The sequence below is a fragment of the Bufo gargarizans genome, chromosome 7 (genome assembly GCF_014858855.1).
Source record: "Bufo gargarizans isolate SCDJY-AF-19 chromosome 7, ASM1485885v1, whole genome shotgun sequence".
Classification (NCBI taxonomy): Eukaryota; Metazoa; Chordata; class Amphibia; order Anura; family Bufonidae; genus Bufo; species Bufo gargarizans.
Window position 1 is genome coordinate 110,561,288 of NC_058086.1, and position 22,067 is coordinate 110,583,354.

The 22,067-nt window shown below is 43.1% G+C and overlaps 1 protein-coding gene across 2 annotated transcripts in view; it reads left to right on the forward strand.

Annotated features, from left to right (window-relative positions):
• LOC122943243 (flavin-containing monooxygenase 5-like) overlaps positions 1-21,756 on the forward strand; it is a 385,367-nt gene extending 363,611 nt beyond the window's left edge. For both annotated transcript variants that reach the window (XM_044300829.1, XM_044300830.1), the window contains exon 9: positions 21,091-21,756. In XM_044300829.1, coding sequence (XP_044156764.1) covers positions 21,091-21,436 — 346 coding nt within the window. In that variant the 3' untranslated portion in view covers positions 21,437-21,756. The remainder of the gene's footprint in view (positions 1-21,090) is intronic.
• Positions 21,757-22,067: the final 311 nt, after the last annotated feature.

Consider the following 22,067-nt stretch of genomic DNA (forward strand, 5'->3'; position numbering starts at 1 on the left):
TCTTGGGCCACATCCTCTTCTATCATCGCCCTAAGTGTTTTCTCAGAGACATATAAGTGGTATTATAATGCTGATAACGGCGCCATCGCCACTGGCCATGTTGGTGGATTACTAGAAACAGCGCAACAGGGCACACAGGTCTCGCATGAAGGCCCAGTCATTGGTGGTGAAGTGGTGCTGTTCCACAGTGTGACTCACCCGTGCGCGCTGCAGCTAAAACTCCACTATGGCCTGCTGCTGCTCGCACAGTCTTTCTAACATGTGCAAGGTGGAGTTCCACTTGGGCACGTCGCATATGAGGCGGTGAGCGGGAAAGCCGAAGTTACACTGTAGAGCAGACAGCCGAGCGGCGGCAGGATGAGAACGGTGGAGGCGCGCACAGACGGCCCACATTTTACGCAGCAGCTCTGACATGTCGGGGTAGTTGTAAATGAATTTATGCACCACCAAATTCAGCACATGCGCCAGGCAAGGGATGTGCATCAAACTGGCTAGTCCCAGAGCTGCACCGAGATTTTAACAATTATCGCACACCACCAGGCTGGGCTTGAGGCTCACTGGCAGCAACCACTCGTCGGTCTGTTGTTCTATACCCCGCCACAACTCCTGCATGGTGTGGGGTGTAGGACCTCATCGTCCCCTGCATTGTCTTCCACCCAGTCTTCCTCCCTGACCTCCTTTTCGGTCTGCACACTGCAGAAAGACACAGCAGTTGGCACCTGTGTTTCGTCATCATCAGAGACGTGCTGAGGTGGTATTCCCATGTCATCATCAGGAAACATAAGTGGTTGTGCGTCAGTGCATTCTATGTCTTCTACCCCTGGGGAAGGGCTAGGTGGATACCCTTGGGAAACCCTGCCAGTAGAGTCTTCAAACAGCATAAGAGACTGCTGCATAACTTGAGGCTCAGACAAGTTCCCCGATATGCACGGGGGTGATGTGACAGACTGATGGGCATGGGTTTTAGGTGCCACCTGTGCGCTTTCTGCAGAAGACTCGGTGGGAGATAATGTGAACGTGCTGGATCCACTGTCGGCCACCCAATTGACTAGCGCCTGTACTTGCTCAGGCCTTACCATCCTTAGAACGGCATTAGGCCCGACCAAATATCGCTGCAGATCCGGGCGGCTACTGGGACCTGAGGGAGTAGGTTCAGTAGGACATGAAGCTGTGGCAGAACGGCCACGTCCTCTCCCTGCACCAGAGGCTCCACCAACACCACCACCATGACCGCGTCCCTTATTAGATGTTTGCCTCATAGTTGGCGTTCACAAAGCAAAGTAAAAAGTGGTTAAGTCTGTTCAAAATAATTAACCGGCAATAAAAACCCTGATGTAGGGCATTGCACTCAATACCGTATTGCACGGTATTTGTGGCCTAAATTTCACAGTAATTTATGCATGTCTAATCCCAGATGTGCACTATATAAGAGGGTTTTCCCCCCCCCCGTAAGCGCAAAGCAGTATTTCTGGCCTAAATGTGACAGTCACTAATGCATGTCTAATCCCATATGTGCAGTATATCAGAGGGTTTTTTCACCCCAGTAACCAAAAAGCCATATTTCTGGCTTAAATGTGACAGTCACTTATGCACGTCTAATCCCAGATGTGCAGTATATCAGAGGGTTTTTTCACCCCAGTAATTAAAAAGCCGTATTTCTGGCCTAAATGTGACAGTCACTTATGCACGTCTAATCCCAGATGTGCAGTATATCAGAGGGTTTTTTTACCCCAGTAAGCACAAAGCCGTATTTCTGGCCTAAATGTGACAGTCACTAATGCATGTCTAATCCCATATGTGCAGTATATCAGAGGGTTTTTTCACCCCAGTAACCAAAAAGCCATATTTCTGGCTTAAATGTGACAGTCACTTATGCACGTCTAATCCCAGATGTGCAGTATATCAGAGGGTTTTTTCACCCCAGTAATTAAAAAGCCGTATTTCTGGCCTAAATGTGACAGTCACTTATGCACGTCTAATCCCAGATGTGCAGTATATCAGAGGGTTTTTTCACCCCAGTAAGCACAAAGCCGTATTTCTGGCCTAAATGTGACAGTCACTTATGCATGTCTAATCCCAGATGTGCAGTATATCAGAGGGTTTTTTCACCCCAGTAACCAAAAAGCCGTATTTATGGCCTAAAGGTAACTCTCACTTATGCATTCACACAAACGAAAAGAGTGCGACCACATCAATTTTCTAAGATTAAAAATAACTTTTTATTTATATCACAGTAAAACAACATATATTATTGTACATAAATATGTGTACGCAGGGACAAATCACAGACATAAATCACCTTGTTAACAGACCCATAGCACTAATATTGCCAAGATGTACCCCCTTACACTATACTGTCTAGAAACTCCTAACAAAATGAATCACAATGAGGGGATATACACAATGGCAATCGAATCAATTACACGCATGCTTTCCATGTATATCTGTGCCTCACTTATATAGCGCTAATCACCAGGATTAAACAAAGCCGAAAGGTGCACTACATGGGTGTATGACATACCAGAATGCAGGGGCTGCGGGCAAGGTGAAGTTACTCCTCAACGCGTTTCGCGTATAGTTTGCTTCCTCAGGAGGAGTTGACAATCAGGGGAAAGAGGACAGATTAAAAAGCGGCCGCTCACCAATCAAGCGCTAGCCTTACAATCATGTGATGCATCACATGACTTCCCCGTCACTACAGCGGCGCATGGCCAATCTGCATCCGCCACGTCACTGAGCTTCCGCCCTTCCCCTGAGGCCGATAGAGGAGAGGGCGGTCAAACTGATCGCTATCGCCTCCACCAAACCTACACTCGAGAGAAAGGGCCGAAGCGGACCGGCAGACCGAACGGCCATGCGCACACGTGACAAATACCAATCGCAGCACAGATGATCGCCCAAAACCTTTTTTGTGTCCTTATGAATATGTTTGGAACAATATACTGCTGTGATGTAACATCTTTCCAATAGATACATTTGAGGTCCTTAATGAATAATAAATAACATTGCAGACATTGTCATACTTTAAAGAAAAAAGTGCTAGTGCATATTGTGCTCTGAGCCATAAAGAGTTCATATGATTATGTATACTCATGATTTATAGTTCCTAACTAAAAAATGACTAATTCATGCTATGAAATAAAGTGCAAGTGCATATTTTACTCTAAACAAGTTAATACTTGTTGTCATATGATATGTATAATATGCATATACATTTTTGTCTTATATTTTTCTAGTTTGTCGACTCACCAGGAATATTGATGTTTCCCGTGATCTGCCCGTCATTTGGATTTTGATACATCATTTAATGAATTAGGTCCTTCTCGGCCTCAAATGGAGACCGTTTTTATATATTTATCAAATTTGCAGCATTTTTTTTATTATATATGGTTGAAATATGCACATTCCTGTATTATTATTAGGAGTTTAGTAACATATACACCATCACATTTAGGCACTAACTATATGTGGTTAGATGGCATTAGCACTTTAATATAAATTATTCTGTTTGTTTTACTGGGATATTCACATTATTTTCCTTGGCGTAATATATATTTATATGTGATATTTATTATTTTTGAGTTATGAATTATAAATCAGGAGTATACACATTGATATGAACTCTGTATGGCTTAAAGTATAATATGCACTTGCACTTTGTTTCATAGTATGAATTAGTCATTTTTGAATCATGAATTATAAATTATGAGTATACATATTGATATGAATTCTCTATAGTTTAGAGTACAATATGCACTTGCACTTTATTTCATAGCATGAATTAGTCATTTTTTAGTTAGGAACTATAAATCATGAGTATACATAATGATATGAACTCTTTATGGCTCAGAGCACAATATGCACTAGCACTTTTTTCTTTAAAGTATGACAATGTCTGCAATGTTATTTATTATTCATTAAGGACCTCAAATGTATCTATTGGAAAGATGTTACATCACAGCAGTATATTGTTCCAAACATATTCATAAGGACACAAAAAAGGTTTTGGGCGATCATCTGTGCTGCGATTGGTATTTGTCACGTGTGCGCATGGCCGTTCGGTCTGCCGGTCCGCTTCGGCCCTTTCTCTCGAGTGTAGGTTTGGTGGAGGCGATAGCGATCAGTTTGACCGCCCTCTCCTCTATCGGCCTCAGGGGAAGGGCGGAAGCTCAGTGACGTGGCGGATGCAGATTGGCCATGCACCGCTGTAGTGACGTGGAGGTCATGTGATGCATCACATGATTGTAAGGCTAGCACTTGATTGGTGAGAGGCCGCTTTTTAATCTGTCCTCTTTCCCCTGATTGTCAACTCCTCCTGAGGAAGCAAACTATACGCGAAACGCGTGTTGAGGAGTAACTTCACCTTGCCCGCAGCCCCTGCATTCTGGTATGTCATACACCCATGTAGTGCACCTTTCGGCTTTGTTTAATCCTGGTGATTAGAGCTATATAAGTGAGGCACAGATATACATGGAAAGCATGCGTGTAATTGATTTGATTGCCATTGTGTATATCCCCTCATTGTGATTCATTTTGTTAGGAGTTTCTAGACAGTATAGTGTAAGGGGGTACATCTTGGCAATATTAGTGCTATGGGTCTGTTAACAAGGTGATTTATGTCTGTGATTTGTCCCTGCGTACACATATTTATGTACAATAATATATGTTGTTTTACTGTGATATAAATAAAAAGTTATTTTTAATCTTAGAAAATTGATGTGGTCGCACTCTTTTCGTTTGTGTGATTTCATATATTTGAGGAGTGTACCTCTTGAGTTAAGAGACCATTGATGGTGTTCTCACTTATGCATGTCTAATCCTAGATGTGCACTATATGAAACAGATGGGTTTTTTTTTCAACTAAGTAAACAAAAAGCTGTATTTCTGGCCTAAGTGTGACACTCACTTATGCACGTCTAATCCCAGATGTACACTACATGAAACAGATGATTTTTTTTTTCACCCCAGTAAGCAAAAAGCTGTATTTCTGGCCTAAATGTGACACTCACTTATGCACGTCTAATCCTAGATGTGCACTATATGAAAAAACGTTTTTTTAACCCCAGTAAACAAAAATTTGTATTTCTGGACTTGCAGACATGCATATATCCTGTGCTGGTGCACTATCGTTGCATAAAATGGCACGCCTAGCTGAAGTAAAAAAAAGTTCGTTTTCAGCAGTAGTTGGCTCAGGGTAGGCTTAAAAAAATAGTGTACTGCACCCACAAAACACAATTGCTGTAGATCGCTGAGTAAAAAAGCAGTTCTTTATAAGATTTTTCCCTGATCTCTCCCTCACAGCAGCTGCAGCCTCTCCCTACACTAATCCGAGCAGAGTGGCGGGCGGTGCTACGTGACTCCAGCTTAAATAGAGGCTGGGTCACATGCTGCAGTTGGCCAATCACAGCCATGCCAATAGTAGGCATGGCTGTGATGGCCTTTTGAGGCAAGTAGTATGACGCTTGTTGATTGGCTGCTATATAGCCTTTCGAAAAGCTCCAAAAAAGCGCTGAACACCGAACCCGAACCCAAACTATTACGTAAATGTTCGGGACGGGTGTCGAAAAACCTTACAGTTCAGGTTCGCTCAACTCTATTCCTGAGATATAAAAAAAAAGAAAATCCAAATATGGCATATCACATGACCTACATTAGCCAATAGAAGCCTGTAGGTCTTTCTCTCAATCCCGAACAACCCCTTTAGGGGAGCAGACTGTTGTGGAGGTAACAGTTCAGGGGGCAGCTAGGATGGCCATTCAGACCTCCTACCACTACACAGCTGACAGGTATTGAAAAAATGAAGGTAAAGATCAACTTCTGGCAGCTGCAGGGGTGGGCGGGACAGTGACTTTCTCCCTGCAGCTCACGCTCAGATAGCACAGTGCTGCTGTCTGAGAGTGAGCTGTTCAAAATAACATCCATATGTCCATCCAGGCCCTACGCCAGACGGAGGACGGAGTCTGAAAGCCAGACTGTCTGGCCTAAAACCGGACCTATGGCCACCCTAGAGGCAACCTAGTGTATGTGTGTGTGTATATATATATATATATATATATATATATGTATATATATATACTGTAATATATATATCTTATATTATCTGGACTGTCTGGACGTTCTTTATGCGTGACCAAATGACTTGACCGATCTTCACCAAATTTGGCACACAGGTACATCAGGTGTCCCGGAAGGTTTTAGAACGGGTCTCAGCTCTCTAAGACGTACAGTTCCTGAGATATTCCCAAAAAATGACCCGCATTAGCCAATACAAGCAAACAAGCCTTTCATTTAAATCCAAACTGCCATTTACACAGTCACATGTCCCTTATCAGCTAATAGAAGCTTGCAGTCCTACTCCAGGTTGCCATAACAACTGATCACAGGTTTTAGCAGTTCGCAGGTCCTTCAATATTCAGTCATAAGACATCACAACTACACTGCTACATGGGGGTGGGGGCCACTATAAAACGGACGGGCGCTGTGGAGTTCACTGTTAAAGGGGCGGGCACTGTTGAGGTCACTGTTAAAGGAGCAGGCACTGTGAAGGTAACTGTTAAAGGGGCGGACACTATGGAAGTCACTGTTAAAGGGACATTCACTATTAAAGAGACGGGCAATGTGGAGGTCACTGTTAAAGGGGCAAGCACTGTGAAAGTCACTGTTAAAGGGGCAGGTACTGTGAAGGTCACTGTTAAAGGGGAGGCCACTCTAAAAGTTACTGCAAAAGGGGTGGTCAATGTTAAAGGGGCGGGCACTGTGGAAGTCACTGTTAAAGGGGTTTTCAATATTAAAGGGACGGGCACTGAGGAGGTCACTGTTAAAAGGGCAGTTATTGTGGAGGTCACTGTTTAAGGGGCATTCACTATTAAAGGAACAGGCAATGTGGAGGTAACTGTTAAAGGGGGGGTACTGTGGAGGTCACCTTTAAAGGGGCGGCCACTGTTAAAGGAGCGGCACTGGGGAGGTTACTGTTAAAGGGGCAGGCACTGTGGAAGTCACTGTTAAAGGGGCGGTACTGTAAAGGTCACTGTTAACCCCTTAAGGACCAGGCTAATTTTCACCTTAAGGATCAGGCCATTTTTTGCTAATCTGACCAGTGTCACTTTATGTGTGAATAACTTTAAAACGCTTTTACTTATCCAGGGCGCATAAGGAAAGGAATGCCATACGTTTTTTGGAAGGCAGATTTTGCTGGACTGGTTTATTGACACCATGTCCTATTTGAAGCCCCCCTGATGCACCGCTAGAGTAGAAACTCCAAAAAAGTTACCCCATTTTGGAAACTACGGGATAGGGTGGCAGTTTTTTTGGTACTATTTTAGGGTACATATTACTTTTACAAATGCAAAAACACAAATGCAATCGCACTCTGCAACCAGCACTCTGCCCTGCCTCTATGCTGGATGTTGAATGAGGCATTAGTGTACATTTTGGCCAAAGCATAATAAGCCACTCACCACATCAAGGTCGCCTCTATGAGTGGTCCCTAACACTAGTTTATACCTGTTATGGGCCATGACAGCCACACAAAGTCCAGGGAGTGCAGGTACAGCATGCACACCAGGCACACTCTGCTTTTAACCCCGTCCGGTGCCATTACAGCTTTCATCGGATCCAGGGATGCAAGTTCCAACATGCATGCTGAGCCCACTATATACTTCTCCTGGAGCCAAATGGCTACTGGTAGGCGCTATGAAAGCAGACTCAGTTTTATACTGACTTCAAAACCAGCCTCCAGGGCAGACTAACTGGTCAGGTGTGCATGACTGCTTGGAGATCGCCACGCCTCCAATATATACTACAAAGAAATAAATGTGGGGGGTTCAGTCAGCACAACCCTGTATGCAGGTGCACATTGCTATGGCGAAATACGGATACAAACGCAAAAACACAAATGCAATTGCACTTTGCAAACAGCACTCTGCCCTGCCTCTATGCTGGATGTTGAATGAGGCATTAGTGTACATTTTGGCCAAAGAGTAATAAGCCACTCACCACGTCAAGGTCGCCTCCATGAGTGGTCCCTAACACTAGTTCCTACCTGTTATGGGCCATGACAGCCACACAAAGTCCAGGGAGTGCAGGTACAGCATGCACGCCAGGCACACTCTGCTTTTAACCACGTCCGGTGCCATTACAGCTTTTATCGGATCCAGGGATATATTGGAGGTGTGGCGATGTCCAAGCAGTCATGCACACCTGACCAGTTAGTCTGCCCTGGAGGCTCGTTTTAAAGTCGGTATAAAACTGAGTCTGCCTTTATAGCGCCTACCAGTAGCCATTTGGCTCCAGGAGAAGTATATAGTGGGCTCAGCATGCATGTTGGTACTTGCATCCCTGGATCCAATGAAAGTGCTGGTTGCAGAGTGCGATTGCATTTGTGTTTTTGCATTTGTATCCGTATTTCGCCATAGCAATGTGCATCTGCATACAGGATTTTTTAAAGAGCAGTTTATAACGGACGCGGCAATACCTAATATGTGTAGTGCATTTTATTTTATTTTAAATCAGTGATAAATGTTTATTATTATTTTTTCAGTGGGTCTGATGTCTGTATAATACAATATAGTACACTATATAGTGTACCGTACTGTATTTTCACTTTACACTTACCATGGCAAGCCGGAAACCTGTGAAGGCGTCCGGTTGCCATGGTAACCATCTCCCGCTGCCACAACAGAGCAGCAGGTGATGGGGAGGGAGGGTGGTCCCTCCCTCTGTGATACCATCAAAAATCGGGGGCTGAAACGGCACAGCAGCCCCCGAAGGGAGAGGGAGGGAGCTCCCTCCCTGTTATACCCTTCCATACAGTGATCTCTACGGACCACGGCATGGAAGGGGTTAAACGGCTGACATCTGTGAACACGGATTTCAGCCGTTTCAGGAAGAGTGTCAGCAATGTGCTGACACTCTTCTAACCGCTCGGCCATCCTGAGAGAAGGGGCGGGCAGATGATCGTGAGCCCGCCCATCCCCCCCAGCACCGCCAGGGCACCCATCCTCGCACAGCCCGCTGGCACGTCAGAATGAGGGCTGCAGGGGCGGGTTAAAAATTAATAGTTAGGTCCTTTTGAAGTTTCTGATCCCCGTGGTCACAGACCGCGTGGATCAGAAACTTCCGAAAGCGCTGCAAATCGTAGGTCTGAATTGACCTGCAGTTTTCTGCGATCACCGATACGGGGTGGGGGAGGGTCACAGGACCCCCTTAGGCATTATCACAGAGTGCCTGCTGAATGATTTCAGTAGACACTCTGTTCCGATCACCGCACGCCGGTGATCTGAAATACACAGGGCGTACAGGTACGCTCTGTGTCCTTAAGTATCAGGATATCAGGGCGTATCTGTACGCCATATGTCCCCAAGAGGTTAAAGGGGCAGCCACTTTGAATGTCACTGTTAAAGGGGTGGTCAATGTTAAGGGGCGGGCACTGTGAAGTTCACTGTTAAAGGGGCAGAGATTGTGCAGGTCACTGTTAAAGATGCAGTCATTATTAAAGGGGCGGGCACTGTGGGAGTCACTATTAAAGGGGAGGAGACTGTGAAGGTCACTGTTAAGGGGGCAGTCACTATAAAGGTCACTGATAAAGGGGTGGTTAATGTTAAAGGGGCAGGCACTGTGGAGGTCACTGTTAAAGGGGTGGGCACTGTGGAGGTCACTGTTAAAGGGGTAGGCACTGTGGAGGTCACTGTTAAAGGGGCGGGTACTGTGGAGTTCACTATTAAAGGGGTGGGTACTGTTATGGGGGAAACGGTTGATATCTTATTACGACACACGGAAACATAAAATTAAATAAATGAAATATACCTGCGCGAAGCCGGGACCTTTTTGCTAAAAAAAAAATATATATATATATATATGTATTACATACTGTATATATATATATATTTACTGTATCTATATATACTGTATATATATATATATATATATATATATATATATATATATATATATATGTGTGTGTGTGCGTATATGTTGGTAAGGCTGATTAGTCAGCCTGCATTTATGGGACGGGCGGAGGCTCTTCATACAGACGTGGACAAAATTGTTGGTACCCTTTGGTCAATGAAAGAAAAAGTCACAATGGTCACAGAAATAACTTTAATCTGACAAAAGTAATAATAAATTAAAATTCTATAAATGTTAACCAATGAAAGTCAGACATTGTTTTTCAACCATGCTTCAACAGAATTATGTAAAAAAATAAACTCATGAAACAGGCATGGACAAAAATGATGGTACCCCTAGAAAACACAGAACATAATGTGACCAAAGGGACATGTTAATTCAAGGTGTGTCCACTAATTAGCATCACAGGTGTCTACAACCTTGTAATCAGCCATTGGGCCTATATATATGGCTCCAGGTAATCACTGTGTTGTTTGGTGATATGGTGTGTACCACACTCGACATGGACCAGAGGAAGCAAAGGAAAGAGCTGTCTCAAGAGATCAGAAAGAAAATTATAGACAAGCATGTTAAAGGTAAAGGCTATAAGACCATCTCCAAGCAACTAGATGTTCCTGTGAGTACAGTTGCACATATTATTCATAAGTTTAAGATCCATGGGACTGTAGCCAACCTCCCTGGACGTGGCCGCAGGAGGAAAATTGATGACAAATCTAAGAGACGGATAATCCGAATGGTAACAAAAGAGCCTAGAAAGACTTCTAAAGAGATTCAAGGTGAACTTCATGCTCAAGGAACATCAGTGTCAGATCGCACCATCCGTCGTTGTTTGAGCCAAAGTGGACTACATGGGAGACGACCAAGGAGGACACCATTGTTGAAAACGAATCATAAAAAAGCAAGACTGGAATATGCCAAACTACATGTTGACAAGCCACAAAGCTTCTGGGAGAATGTCCTGTGGACAGATGAGACAAAAATCGAAGTTTTTGCCAAGGCACATCAGCTGTATGTTCACAGACGAAAAAATGAAGCATATCAAGAAAAGAACACTGTCCCTACTGTGAAACATGGAGGAGGCTCTGTTATGTTCTGGGGCTGCTTTGCTGCGTCTGGCACAGGGTGTCTTGAATCTGTGCAGGGTACAATGAAATCTCAAGACTATCAAGGAATTCTAGAGAGAAATGTACTAGCCAGTGTCAGAAAGCTTGGTCTCAGTCGCAGGTCATGGGTCTTGCAACAGGACAATGACCCAAAACACACCGCTAAAAACACCCAAGAATGGCTAAGAGGAAAAAATTGGACTATTCTAAAGTGGCCTTCTATGAGCCCTGACCTCAATCCTATTGAGCATCTTTGGAAGGAGCTGAAACATGCAGTCTGGAAAGGGCACCCTTCAAACCGGACACAACTGGAGCAGTTTGCTCATGAGGAGTGGGCCAAAATACCTGCTGAGAGGTGCAGATGTCTCATTGACAGTTACAGGAAGCGTTTGATTGCAGTGATTGCCTCAAAAGGTTGCGCAACAAAATATTAAGTTAGGGGTACCATCATTTTTGTCCATGCCTGTTTCATGAGTTTATTTTTTTACATAATTCTGTTGAAGCATGGTTGAAAAACAATGTCTGACTTTCATTGGTTAACATTTATAGAATTTTAATTTATTATTACTTTTGTCAGATTAAAGTTATTTCTGTGACCATTGTGACTTTTTCTTTCATTGACCAAAGGGTACCAACAATTTTGTCCACGTCTGTATAAGAGCTACACCCTCAGTCACAGGCGTGTGTTTTCAGGCTTTAATTGTTCATGCTTCGTTCAGGTCCTGCCAGAGGAGGAACAAGTAGGTCAATTCCCTCTAGCATTTCAGTCTCTGACCGTAGTCGATCATATCTTGTCAACCAGGTCCCCGCGCAAAGTTATTGCCTTTTTACCATGATCGGGAATTCATTTTTGCAGGTAGCTTTATTGCAATTGCATTCCCTCGCTCATGGGAGGGCATAGACAGAATCTTGTATATTATGGCTTTGTAGCTTCTTGCCGCACTAACCTCCGACTCCCTACAACCACGTAGAATCGTATTTTGGACAAGGTCCAGCATTTCCTCATGGTAGAAGATCCAGATAGTAGGTCGGTCTTCACGTCTCAAGCGTAAAAACAATTCTATGGGGCGCACAGTAGAACAACGCGCGGATAGCTGTTGTCTTGGGGACTATTCAAGGATTCTCTTCCTATCTACATGGTTCTTTTTGGCCCTCATTCCTGCATAGTCTAGGCAGTTAGGTTTCGGTCCCACGATCTCCTGACGCTAGGGCATTGCCAGTACTCGCACTAGAACCAAACTTTACAATTTTCAGTTGGTTTTTATGATCCATTTCACAACGTATTCCCGGTCCTCCATTCCGTCCTCCATTCCGGTCTCTGGCCTTGTCATCCACAAGATGGGTTGTAGGTCTCCTACCGGTCTTGCCTCATATACCCAGAATTTTTGCTCTAGATCCCGGACGCCTTGCAGTTAGCTTGGGGATTAGTTTGCACATGCCATTCAAATTCCTTTTCTACCCTACTTGGCTTGGTTTTGCCCACTTCTAGGCCTACCCACGATCATGGCTTAGGGCACACAACAAGCCATTTAGTCAGGTCAGCTAAGACACGCCTAGCTGGGTTAGGTTGTTTCCATTGTTTCTCTCCCTAGGGTTCTTCGGATATCTCTTGGCCGTAGCCATGACCACAAGTTGGTAAGGCTGATTAGTCAGCCTGCATTTGTGGGAGGGGCGGAGGCTCTTCATATACGAGCCACACCCTCACTCACAGGCGTGTGTTTTCAGGTGCCCCACCCTCCCTCCCTTATCTTCTCATTTCCACAGGGTATGCCCACTTATAGGCCTACCCACGATCATGGCTTAGGGCACACAACAAGCCATTTAGTCAGGTCAGCTAAGACACGCCTAGCTGGGTTCGGTTGTTCCCGTTGTTTCTCTCCGTAGGGTTCTTCGGATATCTCTTGGCCGTAGCCACGACCACAAATATATATATATATATATATATATATATAATGTCTTTCAGTGAGAAAAGCCAATTCTGTCTGTTTAGCTTTGATAAAGGACTTTTGTCCTGATTGGAAGGCTATGCTGTAGTTGTGAAAAGCTCATCTTTTTTAATCATTTCAGAAAAAAACACAGAATTGCACGTTTTCAATGAAAATGAATTGCTAAATATTTGGGCTTGTTAGAATCCACATTTTGGGGGAAAATTCTGGATAAATTCTAAATTGATCCAGTATGTACACTACTGACACAAAGTTAGGGATATTTGGCTTATAGGTAAAAATTCAGGGAGGAACCTAAAATGCACTCAAGCCTTTATAGGTGAACTTAATCTGACCTTCTCTAAACTTTTGAATGCACATGTCCAACTGTTTAATGCTTCAGTACTTTTTGCACAACTTGATGTTCAAAGAGCTTAACAGCAAAATTCATAATGGCAATGGCAAAATCACTCCAATAAATTTCCTGGTTGAATTAGAATTTGTATTTAAACAGTCCTCCTCGTCATGCTGTTCACATTTTTAGATAATGAGATCAAGGCTACACCTAACAATTGATCAGCCTTTTCAAGGCTTCAAGCAGGATGTTCTCAGGCAGAAATGGCTACTGATCTTAGAGTGTCACAGAGTGTCATCAGCAGGTTGTAACAATATATACAGAGAACTGTAAGAGTCAAAGAAAGGCATAGAAGTGGATGTCCTTTGGCCACATCCCACACTGTTCATTGTGAACAATTCTCTGTGGAATAGTGTTGAGTGCGAATATTCAAAAAGCAAATTTTATTGCAAATTTCGGCAATTCGAGAATTAGCGAATATTTAGAATATAGTGCCATATATTTGTAATGACGAATATATATATTTTTTGAACACAGTACACATTAGGTGATCATCCCTCCCTTCTTCTAGCTTGTGGGCTAATGAGAAGGCTTTGTCAGAGCTTAGCAACATCCCTAGCAACCAATAGAAAAGTTGCCTGCCCTATACTTTACAAGTTGCACGTATTGCGAAAAAATATGCGCATCCTTAATTGCCAAAAATTCGCAAGCGCAAGTATATTGGAGCACTTTATCTGCATATAAAGCTATTCTAATGTTCTGCCATGTCAACCATTTTCTCCAGTCTCAGGAAACTTATACCAGCTTGAAAAATGTAGCATAAGTGACATTGAAGCCAAGAATATAATCTCGAATTTGCGAATATATGATGAATAATCTACAAAATATTCGCGAAATATCGCAAATTTGAATATTGCTCCTGCTGCTCATCACTATGGTGGAACCGGATGATGAATGACACACAACTCATTTACATCAGTGTGGTCTGCGTGCTAGATGACCTGCAAGGATACCTGAACACACCACCAGGCACAGGTGTCATCGTCTTGCATGGGCCAGGGAGTAACTTTGCTGGACGAGGGACCAGGGGGCCTCAGTGCTGTTCACTGACGAAAGTCGATTCATTTTGAGCAGAAATGATGGCAACCAACAATGTTGGAGATGCCAAGGAGAGCGATATGCATCAGCCACTGTTGTCACCAGACAAACCTTTGGTGGTGGTGTCACACCCATGGTTATGGTCGTGACTCCTTGGGAGCCGCATGCAGTTGCCCGCGGTCTGGGTGTTGTGTCAACCGCAGCTAGGGGCACTTAGTTGTTTGCCTCAAGTGCGGTTGCCACGGACAACAGGTATGCGTGCGGTTGCCTCTGGGTTTGTGTGTGTGTTTGTGTGCACTTTCCTTGTGTGGTGTGCACTGTGTCATTTCCCTTCACTGATGGCTGTCCGTGGCAACGTGTGGTGTTGTACATGTGGTGGCAGTGTCTCGGCCTTCTGGCTGTTTCACAAGACATAGTTGCCACGCATGTCGTTGCCTGCAGTAACAGCTGCAGTGTAAGGTTTGTTTGGACATTTCCCCTTTAGTGGCAGTCTTTCAGTGCCTGGTGTTGGAAGGGTTAACTTCCTTCTTTGTGTGTGAACACTGGGTGTGTCTGTGTGTGGGTGTGGCCACTTTGGGCTATAAAGCCTCAGTAAAGACCTGTAGTCTGAGGGGTACTCCAGCCTTGTTTGTAAGCTGGAGTCATCCTCCTGGTTATTACCATCTGCCAGTGAGGGCCACCCTTGTGGTCATAAAACCTATGTATTGATGTCAAGTTTATGTGTTATCCTTTCTATGTTTATTACAGCTATGGATGTCCTGTTTACCTGTGTGTTTTGTGGTGTGCTGTCTCCTTAGTAGTTGTGTGGACAGCAATACTGGTGCATGGGTTCCAGTCAGCAAGGCTGTGGCAGGTAGGTTTGGAACTAATTTAGTTATCCTGCCATATCTATATGTCTGTATATGTTCCCCCTTCCTTGCAGCTTGGCCAGTGAGACTCCTGTTCCTCCGTATCCAGGAGGAACAGGTCATCTTACCCTGCTCCTAGTTGAGGGCCACCCTGAGGGCTAGTAGGGACTTCAAGGTTCCGGAGTATGAGCCCTCCTACCATCAGGGTCGGCTCATACAGCTAGGAGTCAGGGTCAGAGTTAGGGACGTAATAGGAGGTGACCTGCTCCCTAATTCTGTCGTTCTGGTCAAGCAGCGACCATACATCATATTGCATCACACGGCTGAGGGTTTCCCCTATCCTCAGCCATGACAGGTGGTGGTGGTACAGTGTGGACAGGTGTGTCTAGTAAATACAGAACTGTCCTACACTTTGTGAATGGTACAGTGTCAAGCCCATACTACTTGAATAACATCATTAATCCAGTCATTGTGCCTCTGAATGAACAACACAGCCCTAATTTCATCTTTATGGTTGACAATGCGCCAGTTCGTCAAGGCCGCATCATTAGGGAATGGCTGCTGGAGACTGGGCTACCTCAAATGGAGTCGCCTGCACTTTCTCCAGACCTGAATCCCATTGTAAACCTATGGGATCACCTGAGTCGCAGTGTAGAGGCTTGTAACTGTGTACCCCAGAACCTCAATGACCTGAGGGCCGCCCTTCAAGAAGAGTGAAATGACATGCCTCAGCAGACAATAAGTCAACTTGTGAAAAGCATGAGACATCGTCGTCAAGCTATAATTGTTTTTTTTTTCTAAAGTAACTGACCATGCATCTCTATTGTGTAGTGGTTAGGGTTCTTGGCTGTAATGTAGAAGGTTGTGAGTTCAAATGGCGCAAGAAACATTTTAAAAATAGAGGCTAAATGAAAGAGATATATATATATATATATATATATATATATATATATATATGTATATATGAATAAAAATATACAGTACAGACCAAAAGTTTAGAAACACCTTCTCATTCAAAGAGTTTTCTTTATTTTCATGACTATGAAAATTGTAGATTCACACTGAAGGCATCAAAACTACGAATTAACACATGTGGAATTATATACATAACGTAAAAGTGTTAAACAATTGAAAATATGTCATATTCTAGGTTCTTCAAAGTAGCCACCTTTTGCTTTGATTATTGCTTTGCACACTCTTGGCATTCTCTTGATGAGCTTTAAGAGGTAGTCACCTGAAATGGTAGTCACCTGTCAGGTTTAATAAGTGGGATTTCTTGCCTTATAAAAGGGGTTGGGACCATCAGTTGCATTGTGGAGAAGTCAGGCGGATACACAGCTGATAGTCCTACTGAATAGACTGTTAGAATCTTTTATTATAGCAAGAATAAAGCAGCTAAGTAAAGAATAACGAGTGGCCAGCATTACTTTAAGAAATGAAGGTCAGTCAGTCTGAAAAATTGGGAAAACTTTGAAAGTGTCCCCAAGTGCAGTCACAAAAACCATCAAGCGCTACAAAGAAACTGGCTCACATGCGGACCGCCCCAGGAAAGGAAGATCAAGAGTCACCTCTGCTGCGGAGGATAAGTTCATCCGAGTCACCAGCCGAGTCGCAGGTTAACAGCAGCTCAGATTAGAGACCAGGTCAATGCCACACAGAGTTCTAGCAGCAGACACATCTCTAGAACAACTGTTAAAAGGAGACTGTGTGAATCAGGCCTTCATGGTAGAATATCTGCTAGGAAACCACTGCTAAGGACAGGCAACAAGCAGAAGAAACTTGTTTGGGCTAAAGAACACAAGGAATGAACATTAGACCAGTGGAAATCTGTACTTTGGTCTGATGAGTCCAAATTTGAGATCTTTGGTTCCAACCACCGTGTCTTTGTGCGATGCAGAAAAGGTGAATGGATGGACTCTACATGCCTGGTTCCCACCGTGAAGCATGGAGGAGGAGGTGTGATGGTGTGGGGGTGCTTTGCTGGTGACACTGTTGGGGATTTATTCAAAATTGAAGGCATACTGAACCAGCATGGCTACCACAGCATCTTGCAGCGGCATGCTATTCCATCCGGTTTGCGTTTAGTTGGACCATCATTTATTTTTTAACAGGACAATGACCCCAAATACACTTCCAGGCTGTGTAAGGGCTATTTGACCATGAAGGAGAGTGATGGGGTGCTGCGTCAGATGACCTGGCCTCCACAGTCACCGGACCTGAACCCAATTGAGATGGTTTGGTTGAGCTGGACCACAGAGCGAAGGCAAAAGGGCCAACAAGTGCTAAGCATCTCTGGGAACATCTTTAAGACTGTTGTAAGACCATTTCAGGTGACTACCTCTTGAAGCTCATCAAGAGAATGCCAAGAGTGTGCAAAGCAGTAATCAAAGCAAAAGGTGGCTACTTTAAAGAACCTAGAATATGACATATTTTCAGTTGTTTCACACTTTTTTTTAATGTATATAATTCCACATGTGTTAATTCATAGTTTTGATGCCTTCAGTGTGAATCTAAAATTTTCATAGTCATGAAAATAAAGTAAACTCTTTAAATGAGAAGGTGTGTCCAAACTTTGGGTCTGTACTGTATATATAGAGAGAGAAACATACTTCTGATATATATGAATGCATAATATGTCAGAAACTCCTACTAATGTTTTAGCCATAATATATTATAATATTTTAAATACATAATAATATTTTAAATATATTATTTCTACAAACGTACATATATGTTTAAATTTAATTTAACCTCTATTTCTGACAGGATTCTACAGTACAGCCAAGAATCTTAACCACTACACTATGGAGCTGCATGGCCAGTTACTTTAAAAAAATAAAATATGAGACTTCTGCTGTATGGGAATACTTACTAGTAATAAGTATTCCTATACAGCAGAAGTCTCTTTTTTTTTTAAGTACCTGGCCATGCAGCTCTATAATGTAGTGGATACAATTCTTGGCTGTAATGTAGAAGGTTGTGAGTTCGAATCCCACCAGGAACTTTTTAGAAATAGAGGTTAAATTAGATTTAAGTACACTGGGTGTCCCCAAGCACCGAGTTAAATACACTGGGTGTCCCCAAGACTCCATATATGGACATACAGTGGGATGCGAAAGTTTGGGGAACCTTGTTAATCGGCATGATTTTGCTGTACAAATCGTTGGTTGTTACGAAAAAAATGTCAGTTAAATATATCATATAGGAGACACACACAGTGATATTTGAGAAGTGAAATTAAGTTTATTGGATTTACAGAAAGTGTGCTATAACTGGTTAAACAAAATTAGGCAGGTGCATAAATTTGGGCACTGTTGTCATTTTATTGATTCCAAAACCTTTAGAACTAATTATTGAAACTCAAATTGGCTTGGTAAGCTTAGTTACCCCTGACCTACATACACAGGTGAATCCAAATATGAGAAAGAGTATTTAGGGGGTCAATTGTAAGTTTCCCTCCTCTTTTAATTTTCTTTGAAGAGTAGCAACATGGGGGTCTCAAAACAACTCTCAAATGACCTGAAGACAAAGATTGTTCACCATCATGGTTTATGGGAAGGATACAGAAAGCTGTCTCAGAGATTTCAGCTGTCGGTTTCCACAGTTAGGAACATATTGAGGAAATGGAAGACCACAGGCTCAGTTCAAGTTAAGGCTCGAAGTGGCAGACCAAGAAAAATCTAGGATAGACAGAAGCGACGAATGGTGAGAACAGTCAGAGTCTACCCACAGACCAGCACCAAAGACCTACAACATCATCTTGCTGCAGATGGAGTCACTGTGCATCGTTCAACCATTCGGCGCACTTTACACAAGGAGATGCTGTATGCGAGAGTGATGCAGAGGAAGCCTTTTCTCCGCCCACAGCACAAAAAGTGCCGCTTGAGGTGGGCTAAAGCACATTTGGACAAGCCAGCTTCATTTTGGAATAAGGTGCTGGGGACTGATGAAACTAAAATTGAGTTATTTGGCCATAACAAGGGGCGTTATGCATGGAGGAAAAAGAACACAGCATTCCAAGAAAAACACCTGCTACCTACAGTAAAATATGGTGGTGGTTCCATCATGCTTTGGGGCTGTGTGGCCAGTGCAGGGACTGGGAATCTTGTCAAAGTTGAGGGACGCATGGATTCCACTCAGTATCAGCAGATTCTGGAGACCAATGTCCAGGAATCAGTGACAAAGCTGAAGCTGTGACGGGGCTCGATCTTTCAACAAGACAACGACCCTAAACACTGCTCAAAATCCACTAAGGCATTTATGCAGAGGAACAAGTACAACGTTCTGGAATGGCCATCTCAGTCCCCAGACCGGAATATAATTGAAAATCTGTGGTGTGACTTAAAGAGAGCTGTCTATGCTTGGAAGCCATCAAACCTAAATGAACTAAATATGTTTTGTAAAGAGGAATGGTCCAAAATACCTTCAACCAGAATCCAGACTCTCATTGGAACCTACAGGAAGCGTTTAGAGGCTGTAATTTCTGCAAAAGGAGGATCTACCAAATATTGATTACATTTTTTTTTGTGGTGCCCAAATTTATGCACCTGCCTAATTTTGTTCAAACAATTATAGCACACTTTCTGTAAATCCAATAAACCTAATTTCACCTCTCAAATATCACTGTGTGTGTCTCCTATATGATATATTTAACTTACATTTTTTATTGTAACAACTAACGATTTATACAGGAAAATCATGACAATTAACATGGTTGCCCAAACTTTCGCATCCCACTGTAGCTATATATAGAGTCAGAGCAGGGACTCCTAAGCCGAACTAGAGTCCCAACACCCTCCCCTCATCAGAGCAGGGGCTGCCTGGTTTAATTCTCGGGTTCTCCCCTTGACTTCCATTGTGCTCAGATGCTCTGTAGAGCACCCGAGCATCGGAAAGTGTTCTACACGAGCACTTTGGTGCTCAACCAACACTACCCACTAACCATCTGTATTATATATATGAGCTAACTGTCTAATATAATTTCAAAAGGATCCAGATGATTCAGCAAAGCACAGAGCATAGCAATGACGCTGCTCTCTCTCTCAGTACTGCAGAAAATGGCTGCTGTGAAGTTTCTTATATAGTAAGGGGTAGGCAACGTTCCTATTGGTTGCTAGGGATGTTGCTAAGCTCAGACAAAGATATTGCAGCCTTCTCATTGGCCCACAAGCAAGAAGCAGTGAGTACTGATGAAAAGAAATCTAGAATATTCGCGATTATGAAGATATAGCACTATATTCTACATCTTCGCAAATACTTGAAGTGCCGATATTCGCAATAAAAATTAGCGATTTGAATATTCGCTATTAACATTATTGGTAACCTCAAACTGTTCAATCAGTGGTTTTTCAAACCCAGAGTACAGTAGCTAACTAGGCTTTCTCTCTGTCTTTCTTTCTCTCATTCTCCTGAAACAAATCACAAAAATTTCAGGTTTGTTAGAATCCAAGTTTTGGGAAATTCAGGACAAATTCCAAACCAGTAGAATCGCTTCATCCATACTTAGTTTTAGCTATATGTTTAAGGGTCCTTTCACATGTCCGTAGAATGGGTCCGGATCCGTTCCACAATGTTGCGGAACGAATCTGGACCCATTCATTCTTCATGGGCCCGGAAGAGATGCGGACAGCACACAGTGTGCTGTCCGCATCCGCATTTCCGGAGCGCGGCCCGATCTTCCGGTCCGTGGCTCCCGAAAAAAAAGAACATGTTCTATTCTTGTCCGCGGACAAGAATAGGCAGTTCTATGGGGGTGCCGGCCGGGTGTATTGCGGATCATACATTAATACATTACGGATGTGTGACCCTAACATTGCAGTTCTACATGTTAAAACTTTTTCTTTTTATTCTTTCAGCTATGTGGAAAGCCAGCGCCATACTATACAAGTGGATTATGTAGAGTATATGGATGAATTGGCTACACTCGCTGGTGTAAAGCCTAATATATTCAGAGCGTTCTTTACAGATCCTTGGTTGGCTTTGCATGTGTTTTTTGGACCTTGTACTCCTTACCAATATCGGCTTACAGGACCTGGGAAGTGGAGTGGTGCCAGAGAAGCCATTCTGACTCAGTGGAAGCGTATTATAAAGCCAACTCAGACCAGAGTTCTTGAAAATAGCACTGTAAACATGTCTATTCCATTGATGCTGATAGTCTGTGCAGCTTTAATTGTTTTGACAGCTCTTTTCCTACATTTTTAACTAGACAATTCTTTAATGTACTCAGTACATGAAACTTGTATCTCCACATTTATCTAAGAATAATCATTTTAAATCATTTTCTACTTCTAAGAATAATCATTCTATATAAAAATCTGTTCAACTATGAAATACATTTTTTAATCATTCATAACATGTTATTGTTAAATCATGCAATATTAGTGTGTGTGTATATATATATATATATATATATATATATATATATAAATATATATATATATATATGCATATAGTAACGGGAGTTCAGGGCAGCACACCTTGTAACAAGTAGTTAGGTGCCAGCGATGTTAGCACTTTACCAAAGTGTATGATTCAGGACAAATAAATACACCGCAGCACGTCCAATAATGAAAAGAAAGTGGGATCCTTTATTCACCCATGCAACGTTTCGGTCTGCTTGCTGGGACCATTCTCAAGCAGGGGCGTAGCTAGAAATGACTGGGCCCCATAGCAACATTTTTTTATGGGCCCCCCTCCCGGATCTCCCACCTCCACATACCTCTCAGACCTCCCACCCCTTCCAGAGCTCCCACCCAAACACCCTTCCAGGACCTCCCACCCCAACACCGCTCCTAGACCTCCCACCCCCACCCTAAATCTCCCACCGCCAGTC